The 16,659-nt window shown below is 28.9% G+C and overlaps 1 protein-coding gene across 2 annotated transcripts in view; it reads left to right on the top strand.

Annotated features, from left to right (window-relative positions):
- LOC122515757 (sodium-dependent transporter bedraggled) overlaps positions 1 to 14,762 on the top strand; it is a 53,762-nt gene extending 39,000 nt beyond the window's left edge. The window contains exons 4-14 of one of the 2 annotated variants that reach the window (XM_043633184.1): positions 7,910 to 8,088; positions 8,903 to 9,119; positions 9,220 to 9,473; positions 9,559 to 9,782; positions 9,872 to 10,028; positions 10,112 to 10,392; positions 10,479 to 10,610; positions 12,720 to 12,947; positions 13,091 to 13,288; positions 13,384 to 13,431; positions 13,573 to 14,762. In XM_043633184.1, coding sequence (XP_043489119.1) covers positions 7,910 to 8,088; positions 8,903 to 9,119; positions 9,220 to 9,473; positions 9,559 to 9,782; positions 9,872 to 10,028; positions 10,112 to 10,392; positions 10,479 to 10,610; positions 12,720 to 12,947; positions 13,091 to 13,288; positions 13,384 to 13,431; positions 13,573 to 14,508 — 2,854 coding nt within the window. In that variant the 3' untranslated portion in view covers positions 14,509 to 14,762. The remainder of the gene's footprint in view (positions 1 to 7,909; positions 8,089 to 8,902; positions 9,120 to 9,219; positions 9,474 to 9,558; positions 9,783 to 9,871; positions 10,029 to 10,111; positions 10,393 to 10,478; positions 10,611 to 12,719; positions 12,948 to 13,090; positions 13,289 to 13,383; positions 13,432 to 13,572) is intronic. The other variant, XM_043633185.1, reaches the window with a different exon arrangement.
- Positions 14,763 to 16,659: the final 1,897 nt, after the last annotated feature.

Here is a 16,659-nt window from a genome sequence, read left to right as displayed (position 1 = left end):
ATATAATTATTGTAAATATTGTGGGGATCAGGTATAATTTATTATTCTTATTATTATTATTATTATTATTATTATATAATATATATATTTTTGTGTGTATGTGTATGTGTAGTACGTTTGTGATTCTATCTCTATCTCTTTTTATTTCTTTCTGTTCTTTTTATTTAATGACAAATTGTAATATAAGTGTTTGAAAGAAAGAGAGAGAAGATATTTGAGAGAAAAGAAAAAATAATAAAGAAGATACACTCTACAGAGAAGAAAATCTAATTGCTTAGAAAAAATATTATCGATAGACATTGTGGTAGACACACAAACCGGTCGTTGACATCAAAGACATCGTGACATGTGTTAAGAATGAACCACGATCCTGTGATCTGTCAGCAATATTTTTATTGTAGTCAACGTAGACATCGAATCAGGTATAGTTTCATTCAATGATTTCATTTTCATTTCGTTTTAATTTTTCCTTTTCCTACGTCTATTTCTTGTCTGGGTTTATCTGAATTTTTCGGTCTTTTTTCTTTTTCTTGTTTGTTTGTTTGTTTTTTTTTTTCTTTTCCTAAGGAAAGATTACTAACTTTCTGTTTTTATTTATTGAATTACCTTATTTTTAAATTAAAGAGCAAGTTTAAAATATAAAACGTATATGAAAGCTGATAATTGTTGGTTTAAAAATTGAATATAATTTGAGTGCAAAGGGTTGATAATAAAACTATGTATACTTATTCCTACCGTTGATGATCAAAAAACCCCATATATTTTAATATAGAATCAGATATTAAACAATTGGAGCCAAGGAAATATATTTTGTTCATTTATAACGAATAATATAAATTCGATGCGTTTTGAATATGTTTTTAATATGATTCGAAATTTTCTTGTCTGTTTGTTTGTTTGTTTTTTTCTTCCTAAAGAAAGATTACTAACCTTCTGCTTTTATTTATTGAATTACCTTATTTTTTAATTAAAGAGCAAATTTAAAATATAAAACATAAAATATAAAATATAAAAAAAAATATATGAAAGCTGAGAATTGTTGGTTTAAAAATTGAAATATAATATTAAATGCAAAGGGTTAATAATAAAACCATGTATACAAAAAACCCCATATATTTTAATATAGAATCAGATATTAACCAATTGGAGCCAAGGAAATATATTTTGTTCATTTATAAACGAATAATATAAATTCGATGCGTTTTGAATATGTTTTTAATATGATTCGCAAATTTTTTCAAGAGATTTAGTATATCAGAAATGATCCAAAACGCAACTGTGCTAACACACATTATCTGTTTGTAATATAATATAAATTATCAAAGTAATTTTGCCAAAAAGAAAAAGAAAAACAACAATAAATATTTGACGTGAATATATAATTAGGATTTTAACTGTTTTCCTTAAGTTTCGGATATAAAACTAATTCCGATGTTTCAAAATTTATACATTTGTTATTTTGTTTTTGTATTAATCAGGACCAATGATCAAAAACCATCACTGTACTAATAAAAACAGTACGGTATGATAAATCTAATTAATATAATTATTTAATTAATAATAATTAATTATTATTATTAATTATTATTATATTAATATATTTAATATAATAATATTTTATTAATTATCAATTTAATTAATTATAAGAATATTCACGTTATACGAAATTTTACTGGATTCAATATGTTTTGATTATAATTATTGCAAATATTGGGAGGGATCAGGTATAATTTATTATTATTATCATTATTATTATAATTTAACGAGCACGTGTCGTCGTTTTCGGCATACCATGAAATTTATTTTCACGTCAAGTGATATTTTTCTTAAGAAAAAGAGAAAAAGTTAAACGATGATTGTTTATGTCACTTTGATATGATTTTTAATTATGTTCTTTTTTTTTAATATTTTTTAAAGTCTCGTATCGGATATCGGTAGTCGCATAATTGGTAATGCGTTTATCAATCAAAGTGTTTTACCGATTTCTATGAATTATTATTCAATATAAATACAATTCATATAAGAAAATTATTAGAAGATAATTATTATTGTCTAATAATAATGACAATAAATTATCTATGTAAATGTCGAATCAAATGTTCGTTTAAATAAATTTTCAAATGTTCAAAGTAAATTAGCACTATTGAAATTATTTTAATATATAAATAATTAATTATTATAATTATAATTTTATTTATTTATATTAATATAAATTATTAATTATTTTAATATAAATAATTGATTATTATTTAGATTTATATATTTAAAGCAACAGCTGGTTAATGATGCGTGGGTTTTGTAAAATGCAACGAATTATAAAAAAGAAGAATAATTGTTTCCTTTCGATTTATAAACTCAAATGATTACATAAAAACGAATCCTGAATAATTCACCTGTTTAATTAAAAATTCTTTCGACGCAGTTAATGAAAATCAAAAGAATTTTCCAACATAATTCAATTAATCATCACTTATTTTCAAGATCTCGTGTCGGATAAATAAATTCTTATTTTCGTATTTTAATAAAAATATAAAACGTGTTTTTTTTTCTTCATATTTTATATTCAAATGATTTCAAATTGTTTATATACTCGATGTTTAATTATTTATCATAATTGCTAGCGTGTCAGTTTCATTCAATTTTCGTTCATTCCATTGACTTTTTCAATCATCAATCAAACGGAATAAAATACATCCTTCGATATTCAAATTTTCAGATTAAAAAATACTCGAATCAATTTTATTTTTTACACGAACGCAAGTATTGACAAATTCAATGAATATTATCAGAATTATGCGAACGTAAAATTACTTATCGGTAAAATACGAAGTAACTTTTTCTTCGGGTAAATATTTAAAACAAAAAATTTCAAGAAATAAGTGTACATGCTCTTGAAAAAGAATATTTTTTAAAATTACTTTATGATATATTAACGTTTCAAATGCACGCAAGTATTGACAAATACGATTAATATTATCAACGTTTGTTTATACGATCTCGAAATTATTTATCGGTAAAATACGAAGAAACTTTTTCTTCGAGTAAATATTTTTAAAAATTTCAAGAAATAAGTGTACATGCTTGAAAAAGAATATTGTTTAAATTACACAATGATAAATAATTAAATAATAAAATAATTAAAATAAATACTATACTAAATAATAATAAAATAAATATTATACTAAATAATACTAAAATAAATACTACACTAATAATACTAAGATAATTTATTTCAAGGTGTGTTTATACGATCTTGAAATTATTTATTGGTAAAATACGAAGAACCTTTTTCTTCGGGTAAATAATTAAAAAAATTTCAAGAAATAAGTGTACATGCTTGAAAAAGAATATTTTTTAAATTACACTATGATAAATAATAAAATAATTAAAATAAATATATACTATACTAAATAATATATAATAAAATAAATACTACACTAATAATACTAAAATAAATACTACACTAATAATACTAAAATACTTTATGACAGTGTGTGTTTATACGATTTCGAAATTATTTATTGGTAAAATACGAAGAACCTTTTTCTTCGAGTAAATATTTAAACAAATTTCAAGTGTACATGCATGAAAAAGAATATTTTTAAATTACTCTATGATAAATAATAAAATAATTAAAATAAATACTACACTAATAACACTAAAATACTTTATGACAGTGTGTGTTTATACGATTTCGAAATTATTAATTGGTAAAATACAAAGAACCTTTTTCTTCGAGTAAATATTTAAAAAAATTTCAAAATAAGTGTACATATTTGAAAAAGAATACTTTTTAAATTACTCTATGATAAATATTAAAATAATTAAAATAAATACTATACTATAATAATAAAATAAATACTATACTAAATAATAATGAAATAAATACTATACTAAATAATACTAAAATAAATACTACACTAATAACACTAAAATACTTTATGACAGTGTGTGTTTATACGATTTCGAAATTATTTATCGGTAAAATACGAAGAAACTTTTTCTTCGAGTAAATATTTTTAAAAATTTCAAGAAATAAGTGTACATGCATGAAAAAGAATATTCTTTAAATTACTCTATGATAAATAATAAAATAATTAAAATAAATACTATACTAAATAATATAATAAAATAAATACTACACTAATAATACTAAAATACTTTATGACAATGTGTATTTATACGATCTTGAAATTATTTATCGGTAAAATGCGAAGAAACTTTTGATCCTAGCTAACAATATGAACTATCTCTTGCAAGTTCTCGCAAAGAAATCCGTATAAGGTATTCACGAATTCGGATCAAGGTTACCGGATCTCATAGTTGGAAAACGTGATTGTAAAAGGAACGTCTCTATCTATTGATTCTTTTAGAATTTAGAAAGGTCTTCGGGAGATCAATTTAATTTTCGCATAATCGACAATTATTGCTTTTTTTTTTTAAATTGTTTCATCATATCACATCTTTCCATGATTCATTTTATCTCTGCTACGAAAAATGAAATAACTTGCAAGTAATATTGGCAAATATTTTTTTTTATTCAAAATTAAACTTGTTTTTAATTATTATTATTATTATTATTATTATGCAATTATTATTATTTCAAGTAATATTGGCAAATATTTTTTTTAATCAAAATCAAACCTGTTTCCAATTATTATTATTATTATTATTATTATTATTTATTGTAGACCAATTTTCGAATAAATATATATAATTATATAATAATAAATAATAAATATTATATAATAAAATATAAAAATGTATATATAATATATTTATATATAATTATATAATAAATTATAAAAATAATAATAAAAATTTATATATAATATATTATATAATAAAAAATAATAAATATATAATTGCTATATTTAAATATAATTGCTAATATTTAAATAATAATATTTAAAAATATATTTTTACTTTAATTACAATAATAATCTGTATTATACGTGTAATGTTATTTTTAAATAACAGTTATTCGTTTTTGAAAACATAATGAAGATAAATTATATCAATATTTAAGCTCTAGCTACTCGAAATAATACCGGTAGAGTGAAGAAGACTTAGTATTGTTCGAATGCATAAGTCCGCGACTATGTTTCCGGATGAAATCTCTTCGTAATGAATGCATCATCGATGAGGGAACACAACACAGTGTGTTGAGTTTAACTTATTCGAGACTGGCATATACGTAACGATTATTTGCTTCTATTTTACATTATTCTAATGTAAGAGAATTCTGAAAATGTCAGAGATATTTTAAACTACGTTTATGTGTTTGATTGTGTGGGTGTACTTATTACCGCCATTTTAAATTTTTAACGCATACTCAACGAACATTTCATTTTATTTCATTTGAATTACTCAAGTTAGAATTAATTTATATATTTTATTTGAAATTATTTTTCATAATAAAAATCTACAAGGAGTCTATTTTATTTTCCTATTTTTTTCTTTTAATTTAAATTTGATTTATTCAAACAAAATGATCGAGAACATTGCGTTCTATCGATTGCTAAAAATAACAAAAATTCTAGCATGAATATTATATTAATTGTCGAATGTATTTATTAATTTTGTTTTCATTGAAATCATTTATTTCGTTAATTGGATACTTTGGTATGATACTCGAAGCAGATAAATGACGATAGAAATAAATAATATAACATTAACGTATTACAATGATGCGGAAAGAATGATATGTCATCGTTGAACAATTTTTGAACAAAATTCTTCCGTGTTATTAGAATTTCCGTTTTTATTGTCTCAGTCTCTTAAGATATTATTATTATTGAAAATATGAAATATATTGCAGGAATTCGATATAATATAAATATTTTTAAATATTATTTAAATATTATTATTAATTATTTCAATATTATTTTAAAATATCATAGATATATTTTATTATTTTGTTTAGATAATAAATTTTTAACAAGAGAAATAATATATTTTTCATGCAAATATATTGCAACAAAGTTCGATAAAATGAAATTATTAAAGCTAATTCTGATGATATACCTGATGTAAAAATCAATTTTTCTTTATTTTAAAATGCATCATTTTCAATAATAATTATTGTAATATTAAATAAGTGATAAAATCAATAGTTATTGCCCACTTTTCACTCACTCCAAATTATAAATGCTAATTCTGATGATATACCTGATGTAAAAATCAATTTGTCTTTATTTTAAAATGCATCATTTTCAATAATAATTATTGTAATATTAAATAAGTGATAAAATCAAAAGTTATTGCCCATTTTTCACTCACTTCAATGTCATAATTATTGACACACACACACACACATATATGTATACACGTATGTCTAATCAAAAGTGGGTATGATTCAATGATATACACGCAAGTAGTGAAAGAGAGACAGAGATAGACGAGTTAATTGCATCACGCAAGCGAAAGTAATAATAAACGTTTCTATCCAATATCTGTTTATTTCAACGTGACATTTCAAGAAAACTATCTTTCATCTTTTTTTCTTTTTTCTTTCAAGAATAAGTATTGGCATATACGATTAATACAATGAGATTTATACGATCCTAAAGTGTTATTTATCGGTAAAATAAGAAGAAAACATTTTTGTTAAACTCAATTCAATACAACACATTAAAGTTAATCTTACAAAAAAAAAAAATAAAATTATTATTCTAACAGCATAAACATAAAAAATACACAAGATCATCAAAACTTACTTTTGATCTCGCGTGTGTACGTTTTGTATTTATAAGATTTGACGAGAAACACGTGATTAAATTAACGAACAGTCACGTGATCTACGTACAAAGTATAGATCAATGATCTATTCTCCTTTCGCGTTCATTAACAAAAATTAATTATTATTATTATAATTATTATTACAATTCTCGCTTAGATTTGTTCTTCAGAGTCGGATTTAATTCTTTGCAATTTATTGTATCATTTTTCTCTCCCCCACCCCCATCTCTCTTTTTTGTTTCAATTTTTTCTTTTTTATAATTATTATTATTTCAATTCTCGCTTAGGTTTGTTCTTCAGAGTCGGATTTAATTCTTTTTTGCAATTTATTGTATCATTTTTCTCTCCCCCCCCACCTCTCTTTTTTGTTTCAATTTTTTCTTTTTTATAATAATTATTATTTCAATTCTCGCTTAGGTTTGTTCCTCAGAGTCGGATTTAATTCTTTTTTGCAATTTATTGTATCATTTTTCTCCCCCCCCCATCCCCACCTCTCTTTTTTGTTTCAATTTTTTATTTTTTTTTATTTTTTTTTATTTCCGTTTTCGTTCGTTTGCAAATTGTTATTTTTCTCTTGAACATTCGTCAAATATTATCATTGAGCATAAATGAATAATTCAACGATCATCGTCGGAAACGTCACGTTTAGATAGCCGACTCGGCTCGTGTAATACGCAGACCACGAAGACTGAATTTCCGTGTTTCCCATGCAAAACAAGGTCGGTTAATGCTTTAAGGTGGAACCGAGATACCCTAAGAGAACTTAGATTACTTCTATCTTCTTTCTCTATTTTTTTTTTCTTCTTTTTTTTTTTTTAGTTTTTTTATTTCTTCAGTTATTTCTTCTTCTTTTTCTATTTTACCTTTCTATTCGTTGCCATAACGGTATAATGATCTTCTATGTTGTATATAGTATATTGCTATTATGCACCACGAACATCCTAGGTGTGTCTCTTACAAACCAGACTAACCAATCAGAATAATTAAACATTAAATCATTTCCTTTTTCGAAGTATTATCAGTTGTTGTTTTTTTGTCATTTGTTGTCTAAATAATTATTGAATTTTTAATTATTGAAATTATATAATTGATTTTTGTTTTATTATATTTTTTTGTTATTTTGTTGAATCATTTAATTTGACTCTTTTTTTGCTTTGATTAATTCCAGGACATGCGAAAGACAGAGGGGCGTTGACAGGGACGCTGACAGAGGTGAAGATGACGATGAAGATGAAAATCCATTGGGCAGGTGGCCACATGAACTTAGTCCAGCATTGGCTTGTCTTGGTTGTACGCTTGGTCTATTCAATATCAGTAGATTCGCCATTCTTAGTATACAATTTGGAGGTAAGTTAAATTATAATAATCAAAATATATTCAATGAAATTCAAACATCTTCTCTTTGAATCCTTGAAATCACTTTGAGAACAATTCTTGCATTAACACAATTCTAATCACAAAGATCATCAATTTAAACTGTAACTTTTCAAAAATAAGCCCTGCAGTATTCTCTTCTGTTTGAATTATTCATCAATATTTATTTTCCATAGATTATTTTGTACATTTCATAATAACACAAGCGTGTTAATTCAAAACTGTGATTTGAATATAGAATTAGAGATGAATCAAGATAATTTAAATTAATCATACGAACCCAATAACTGATTGAAATTATTTTCTAATTGTTAGGTGATAAAATATGATTAAAGTAAATCACATGACTCGAATAATCTATTGGAATTATTTTCTAATTGTTCAATGATAAAAGGTGATTAAAGTAAATCATACGTATGACCCAGATAACTTGAACAAATTATTTTCCAATTGTTCAAATGCTGGCAATAAACGAAGAGTATCATAAATAAGATCCTTGTCGACTGAGGAACAAAAAAAAATAATAATACCTCAGAGATAATTACAGGTATATCTCTCTCTTTGTAATTGACTATACATCAGAGTAAAGTACCTCCCGCAGCGAGGTGGTGGTGGCTACATTTCATTCCTGTTAAGAAGTATTTTCTCTTTGAAAGTGGTTATCGATTTTCGTTGATGATAATGATCATCATATTCGTGTCTTCCTTCTTCGATAAAAGCCCATTGTCATTATCGATTAATACACGTATTTCTACCTGTGTAATAGTTCATTTTGTTATTGTTGCAGCGAACTTTATAGTACAGTTCCTGATATTATCATTGGTACTTGGAATACCATTATTGACGCTTCAAGTATGTCTCGGTCAAAGATTAGCAGCCGGATCGGTCGACATGTGGAAAATTTCACCTCTATTTCAAGGAGTTGGTATTGCTTTGTTAACAGCACAAGCGTTTATTGGAATTTACAGTATAGTAGGTGTATCTTGGATGTTCGTATACTTCAGGTGAGTCAACAGTTTATTAACAATTCTTTTGAAAGAGAGAGAGAGAGATCAAAGTTCATCTATCGGTGTTTTAATAACGGAATTGTGATTACTTTTCTAGGGATTCGTTTATCACGAAGCAAGATAGGTATCGTTGGGCAGAACCGTTTCTCTTATATCGAGAAGACAGTAAACCTACGCACAATAGTAGTAATACGTATAAATTATACGAAACTGTACCGGATTATTTCAGTGGTGCTGTTTTACAAAGGCACCATTTGAACGAGTCCGATCCTGGAGTTGTTACATTGAAATTTCAAGTTGCATTTAATTTAGCTGTCGTATGGATGATCGTATTTGTGTCCTTAAGTAAAGGTACGTCTTTCTAAAACCCAATTTAAGAAATTTATTCTTCAAATTGTCAAACGAATGTTTATATCAATGGTTTCATTTATTTTAGGTTTGAGATCGTATGGAAAGGTGGTCTACGTTTTTACATTAGTTCCTATTTGTGGTACTTTAATTCTTTGTACTAAATTACTCGGACTAACACCACCTGGTTCAATTAGTCAGCTGTTTCCTGGCACCGTTTGGAATGAATTTTTCATTAACGGTAAATCATGGGTGGCCGCTTCCACCGAGGTTTTCCTTACCTGGGGTTTACTTGGAGCAGCTGCCATGCAGGTCAATTATAATCGTTATTGATATATTTGAAATAAAGATACTAAATAAATTTCACTCGTTAATCCTTGACGAATATACTGTTATTTTAGATAGCCGCTCATAACAAGCATAAACATCTTTTACAAAGGGACACCAGTTTGGTCGTGGTTTTGACTTTTGTTGTTTTACTTCTTGTTGCCTTTTTGGCCAATACCTGTGTACAAATTCTCAAACTTCATGGATACATTTATACGACTAGTTCATTTGGTAAGGAATACTCTAAGCATCTTTATTAATAAATTGATTCTTCAAATGAATTTATAGGTTAATTATTGATATTTTTGATTTAGAGAGAATATCAGGATACACGTTCATGCGATTGGTCAATCAACCAGCAACATCCTTGTACACGAGTACACCAGAAAGATTTATGTCACACGCATCCTTTCTGGTTGGTCAACGAATTAGTAAACCTGGTGTTGATGTTTCTACCGAGTCTGGTTATCAAGTGTTGAGATTTTCAACTGAATTAGTACCTGCCACTCTAGCTTTGCTAGGGACCGAGCAAGTCTCACCATTCTGGGCTGTATTATTCTACTTCGTTTTAATTTTATTTGGAATAGCTCAACAGGTGGTTAAAACAATTCTCATACGTGGCTTATACAATTAACAAGAGAGTCCCTCTTCATATTATTATTTTCATTTTTGGTGTTGTAGCTCGCAATATGGCACTGTGTGATAACTGGTATAATGGCTATCAACACAAAGATGATGAAATTGTGGGAGACTACTATAACTTTTTTTAGCTGTGCCTGTGCTTACATTTTGGGTTTACCAATGGCTACAGAGGTACGTTAACACTTAACGATGATATATTGATTAAATCGTTTATCTTGTAAAAAGAAAATTGGATAAGACATGCAGGTTCGTTGAATTAATGATAAGCTTTCATTTTTGTACCTTTTACTCATCGCTATGATGACACACAAATCACACGTAAATCGTATGACTTAACCAGGACTGTATCGAGGAATGAATTACACACCTAGCAGACATACACAGACACATATGCGTGCACGTATATATATATATAACGTGCTTAAGCACGTTATCAAGTTTAAATTGTAAGTGTTTAAGCTTCATACATCGTTGGTTAATACTGTTTAAACACTTTCCATGGCATCTTTATCAGGCCGTATCAGTTGATCTTTCGTTTGCTCAGATAGTTTTTATCAGTTCCTTGCTTACGTGTTCCATTTCTCAGCGTGGTGATCTGTTATTAACACTTTGGTGAATAGTATTAAAAGAACGCGGTGGTTGTTATAAAAACTTGATAGAATGAATAATAACAACGCGCATAATGTGGTACGACGTAGCGTGCCGTGTTATTTTTGCAACGAATTTTTGGAAGAAAGATATTTGTCGGAACACGTTAAACATTGTGGTGCTGTGTTAGAGGAATGTCCACATAAATGTGGGGTCTACGTGCCAAGAAGGAACATGCAGATACACGATAAATCGTGTTTGAAGAAAATATCAAAGAGAAATAACAGCGAGATCAAAGTAGACCCGAATGATTCTATGTGGAAAGAAAAGGTATTGTCTATATTGACTTTGTTACGTGGTGCAATAGACCAAGCGGAAAGGGAATGTAAACGTTTGAACGAGACGATGATCAATAATTTTGCTTTATTGCATCGCAAACAAGAAATACTGGACATGATGCGATTGAATACGATCGAATCGTTAGAGGAAACTCGTAAAAACTATTCAACGTTGGATCAAAGATTGAACGCTCTTGAATTGGGTTGCGATAGTATGGAACAACGTACTTGCATCAGCTTCCAAAAGATCTCGGAACAATTGCAATTATTGCAGAAAGGTTTGAACGAGGAACAAAATAAGCAGGACAAATTGTTCGACGATTGGATTAAAGATTTGACTGAGTTGAAAACGTTCGTTGCTAAAGAAAGTATACTTGTCAGTGGTATATGGCAAGAACAATTAAAGAGAATTCACGATATGAAATTAGAATTAGAGATGAGGTGTAAGGATTCGAAAGATTTGGTAATGAAATATGAAGAACTTCGGGAGAAAATTGATTCCATCGGTAAGGAAACTCGTGAACTTGTTCGTACAACTAACGAACAACGAAAGGATATAAAAGCGTTGAGGTTTCAAGCTAAAGAAAATTTGATTTACGTCGAAGAACTTGTAAGAGATAGTTCGAAAATTGTCAATTTGGAAAATGACAGTGATAACGGTGAATGTAAATGTTGCTTAAGAGAACTCGGACCATTTTCGACGAACGGTCGTCTCATATGGCGAATCGAAAGATACAAAGAAAAAATAAACATTGCCAAGGAAGACGACAGTCCGATTTATAGTCCAATATTCTTGAACAAGGAATACGGATATACCCTTAGAATGGAATTATTTCTTAACGGTTTGGGTCAATGGAAAGATCGTCACGTTATTGGATGCCTTAAAGTAGAAAACGGGAAGTGGGATCCACTGTTAGATTGGCCTTGTATTTTACGAGCTACAGTAATATTGAAGGATCAAGAAAATCCTGCTAACGATTTGCGAAAAATCGTTAAAAGTGTTAGGCGCGAGAACAGTGATACGGAAAAGCCTGATAAAGAGTCTGGGTTGTATATGTTCATTCCTCATACCACTTTGGCTAGAAATTCAGGATATACCAAGAACGATGTTATGTTTTTAGAAATTCAAGTGAAGGATATAAAAAAGAGCGACTCCATGCCGTCCTTAATTACATAAATCTTTGCTAATGAACAAAAATAAATAAAATAAAATAAAAAAGGAACCAAATATATATATATTTATAAATAAAAAATATAGTCCACAGTTTAATGATTATGAAAATAACTGTCCATTGTATAATCTTACTGGCACTGTTTGTTATATTTGTATCAACCTTTTCCTTCTATTATACAGTTGGGCATTTACGTAGTGTATTATCTGGATTATACGGTTGGTGGTGCATGGTGGATAATGGTTCTATACTTGGTACAAGTCGGTGCTGTCTTCGCTGTAAGAGGACGACCACACAGTGGAGAAGCTGTAGTTGCTGAATTGTTTCCACCAACGGGACGATGTCTCAGGCATTGGGCTGGCCCACTTCTGTCCTTCACGTGGAACGTTATACTACCGGTGACTTTAATGGTTCGTTAGTGAGATTGTATATTTAATTATATACATTTGATTATGAAACGCGCGTGGACTATAATTAAATGTGTTGTTTAAAATAGGTCAAAGCAGTCGAGTTGTTTTGTAATTTAATTAATTGTCTGTTTATTGTGCAACAGGTACTAAGTATTACCGTGTTCAAAAATAACGGATTTCGAGAGCTCTATTCCTACCGTCGAACGAGCCGAGATTATTGGGCTGTGTGGGCGAGACAATTGGGAGCAGCGATTCAATTAATTCCAATATTAACGATCCCAGCTGTAGCAATAATCCAAACTTGTCGATATTTAAATAACGGTCCACCTGATATATTTGACGTAAGTGTAATATATCATTATACTATTAGTTTGTATTTCATTGATCTCTTATAAAGCGAACAAATGATTTCTCTCTGTTATTGCTAACAATTTAGAGCGAACAAGTGGAAGTTAGCGTAAATCACTGCGAACAGTGCAACGGCGTAAGTTTTCATAGAATTGAGATGTAACAATAAATGTTATTAAAACAAAAACAAACAAAAAACACAAAGAAAAATAATAATAATATATATAATATTGATTTTTAAATAACAATTAAAATCGAAAATAATTTGTTTTTACAGAGAATTCAACTACTGTATCGTCCGGCATTAGAAACCGATGATCCAGCAGATGCTCAAACGCAAATTGGCGGTAACGACACCAGCACCAGTATTCATGGGAATGGTATATTACCTACTACAACAGATGTACCTTTCGAAGATCCACCACCGAAATATACACCACCACCCAGTTACACGACAGCAACTGGGGCTAGGATAGCAAAAATGTTGCGTCAAAGTTTTCGAAGAAGCGTGAGACGTATCGCTAACGTTTTAGGAGAAAGTAGTGCGCCAAGGCAAAGGCCAGCATTGCAACCACCGCCGCCAGATTATGCTACAGTTTTAGTCGAAATGAATCAGAATACTCGTGGTCGCGGAGTAGACGTCTCAATAAACATGAACAACGAGTCTAGACCAGACGTGGTGGTGGCAACGACTAACGTTAGAAGAAGTACTCGCAATGAAAGATCCGCTACTGTAGTTGGTATCGGTGATAGACATAGACCAAACACCATTGACAGAATGACTAGGATCAATTCTTTAGATGGTAGTAATAGAAGAGTCACCGTAGAACGTACGCATTCCACTTTGGAAAGAGGAACTCGTAGCAGAGGATGTAGTAATAATTTCACCAACAGCAATATTATTTCCTCTGCTGCTACTGCTGCTGCTGCTGGCAGCACGAATCTCACAGCAGCCGACGTGGCTAATCTTTTGCGAAGTAGTATCAGAAGGGGGACAACTAGAACACAACAGTCCCTACGTAGAAGCTTCTGTCACGACGAACCGACCGCGGCGGTGTCCGTTCAGAATCTAGTCGAGGCCGCTGCGCCGATCGGTCAAGACTCCTTGGTCCTTCCGAAGGACGTCTCTCTAGTCCCCAACGAACACGTCGACGATGATCGCGATGACAAGAAGACTGCGGACGAAATGGACAATTCCATTTCTGTGATATAGACTTCGTGTATATCCCTCCTCCTCCTCCATTTTAAATACCCCTCCCCACTTCACATTATCCTTCCTCATTTATTCAAGCTTGCTACAATACTCCTTTCTCGATATCATTCACATCACAACGACCGTCTTTTGAATACTTTCTTGTTTTTTTTTTTCGGCTAAACAATTTGTTGGCTACTTTTACATTGTAAATTAAGTCCACGTTTTGTGCTCTGTTTCTTTTTCTTTCGAATTAGAATATTTTTCATACTGTATTTATTATATATTTCTTTTAAAACTATTGTTCTGTCCTATTGTCTCACGTCGTATCTAAATACACTTTACATTCTTATTCATTCACAGTTATACGTTGGACGATATATTAGGAGAAAACAAATCGTATGATCTAATCGTTAAAATAGTTATTTTTGTTTATTCCCTCGCGAATATTGTAAATGTGTGTTCAAAATGTCATTTAATTTAGCGGATTACTGCCTAGCTCTTCGACGTAAAGATTATTCTTGTCTTTATTTCCACGAGCAAATAAAAAGAATTTAAAAAAAAACAAAATAACAAATATAAAATATATAAATCATATTCTTTTTTTTCGGCCTGTAATAATAATACTCTCGCATTCGTTGATGCAAAAACAACAACAACATAACAACAACAACAACAACAACAACAACAACAATAACAAACAAGGAAAATATATAAATTAGAAGTTCAATTAATTTTTTCCACGATTGTATAATTTTTAGCTGGGATCTCTTTTTTTTTTTACTAATTGGCAATTTCGCGTATAAGCCACGTACAAATAATATTATCATCTTGTATAATATAATAATCTTCTTTTTATTTTATTCTGTTTATTTTTTTTTTATTTTTTTCTGGAGAGAGATTCGTTACTGTAAATATTGATAGCAATTTTACGAATTTAATTTAGAATGTGAACCGACCGACTACTTATTAAATATATTTTCTAAACTGTTATATATATATATATTTGAGTGTACGAATGTATAGTCCGTCCAACTTTCATTAATATGTATTATATATAATTCCTCTTTAAAGAGTCTCTCCGTTAAAAGATAACAATTTGAAGCTTCGATTCGATGAGATACACGTCGTAATGGGAAATTAATATACATTTTACGTTTTGAAGTAGAGATTTTCTTAGGTAAAAACAAAAAGAAAAAAAAAGGAAAAAACAACAACAAAAAAGAAAAAAAAAGAAAATTTGTGTAGAATTTGCATAACTAAGTACAATGGGTGATCGGATAAAGAGAACATAATCAAAATACGACGTAAGCTGCTCGAATTGTTCGTTCACCGATCATCAACAAAAAAAAAAGAAAAAAGAAAATACAGTTCTATAAATCTTATCTACAGGGTCGTTTTTTTCTCAGTGTTTGTTCAGCGAGGTGTCCGAATCTTTTTCGAAAAAGATTCCATTGTCCAATTTGTTCGCAGTCCGAATTATTCGTTAACCGATCATCTACTGTATATAAAAAAACTTCTCTTCTTTTTTTAGCTGTGTAATATATTATTATATTATAAATAATCGATCAGCTTTCTCTCTCTCTCTCTCTCTCGTTAAAATAAATGTAACTGCTATACCTGACATAATGGACCATAATAAAGTTTTTATGTTCTTTTATAATTTTTTTCTAGTTTCTGTGCGAATTGGTGTAGTGTGCATGTGACGTGTGTACGTGTATTTGTTTGTTTGTTTGTTGTTGCTCTTCCTAATAATTGAAATATAGTAATAATAATAATAATAATAATAATAATAATAATAATAATGTGTTGGATGTTTTGAGATAATAAAAACTTGACGCAACCAGCACAACACTTTTTCTTTTTCACAATTAATTATTAATTTATTAAATATCTAGACGATCGCGAAAAGTAGTAGGTAGTAGTAGTAGTAGTAGTAGTATAGTAGTAGCATTAGTAGTAGTAAAAAAAAAAAGAAAAAGAAAAAAACTTGCAATATTCATAATCTATTTTTTTTTTTTTGTAATAATTATTTGTAAACATTAAATAAAAGATATACCTATACATTATAATAAATAAATAAAGTAATCATGAGTCGCGGTAATATGTGAAGACCTTATTACTGAATCATAGGATATTTTTCTTCAAGCGGTGCAGCAATTTAACAAAATA

This window comes from Polistes fuscatus, unplaced genomic scaffold, assembly GCF_010416935.1.
Source record: "Polistes fuscatus isolate 324 unplaced genomic scaffold, CU_Pfus_HIC Scaffold19, whole genome shotgun sequence".
NCBI classification, from domain to species: Eukaryota; Metazoa; Arthropoda; class Insecta; order Hymenoptera; family Vespidae; genus Polistes; species Polistes fuscatus.
Note: the sequence above shows the minus strand (reverse complement) of the source record. Positions and strands in the feature narration are given on the sequence as shown.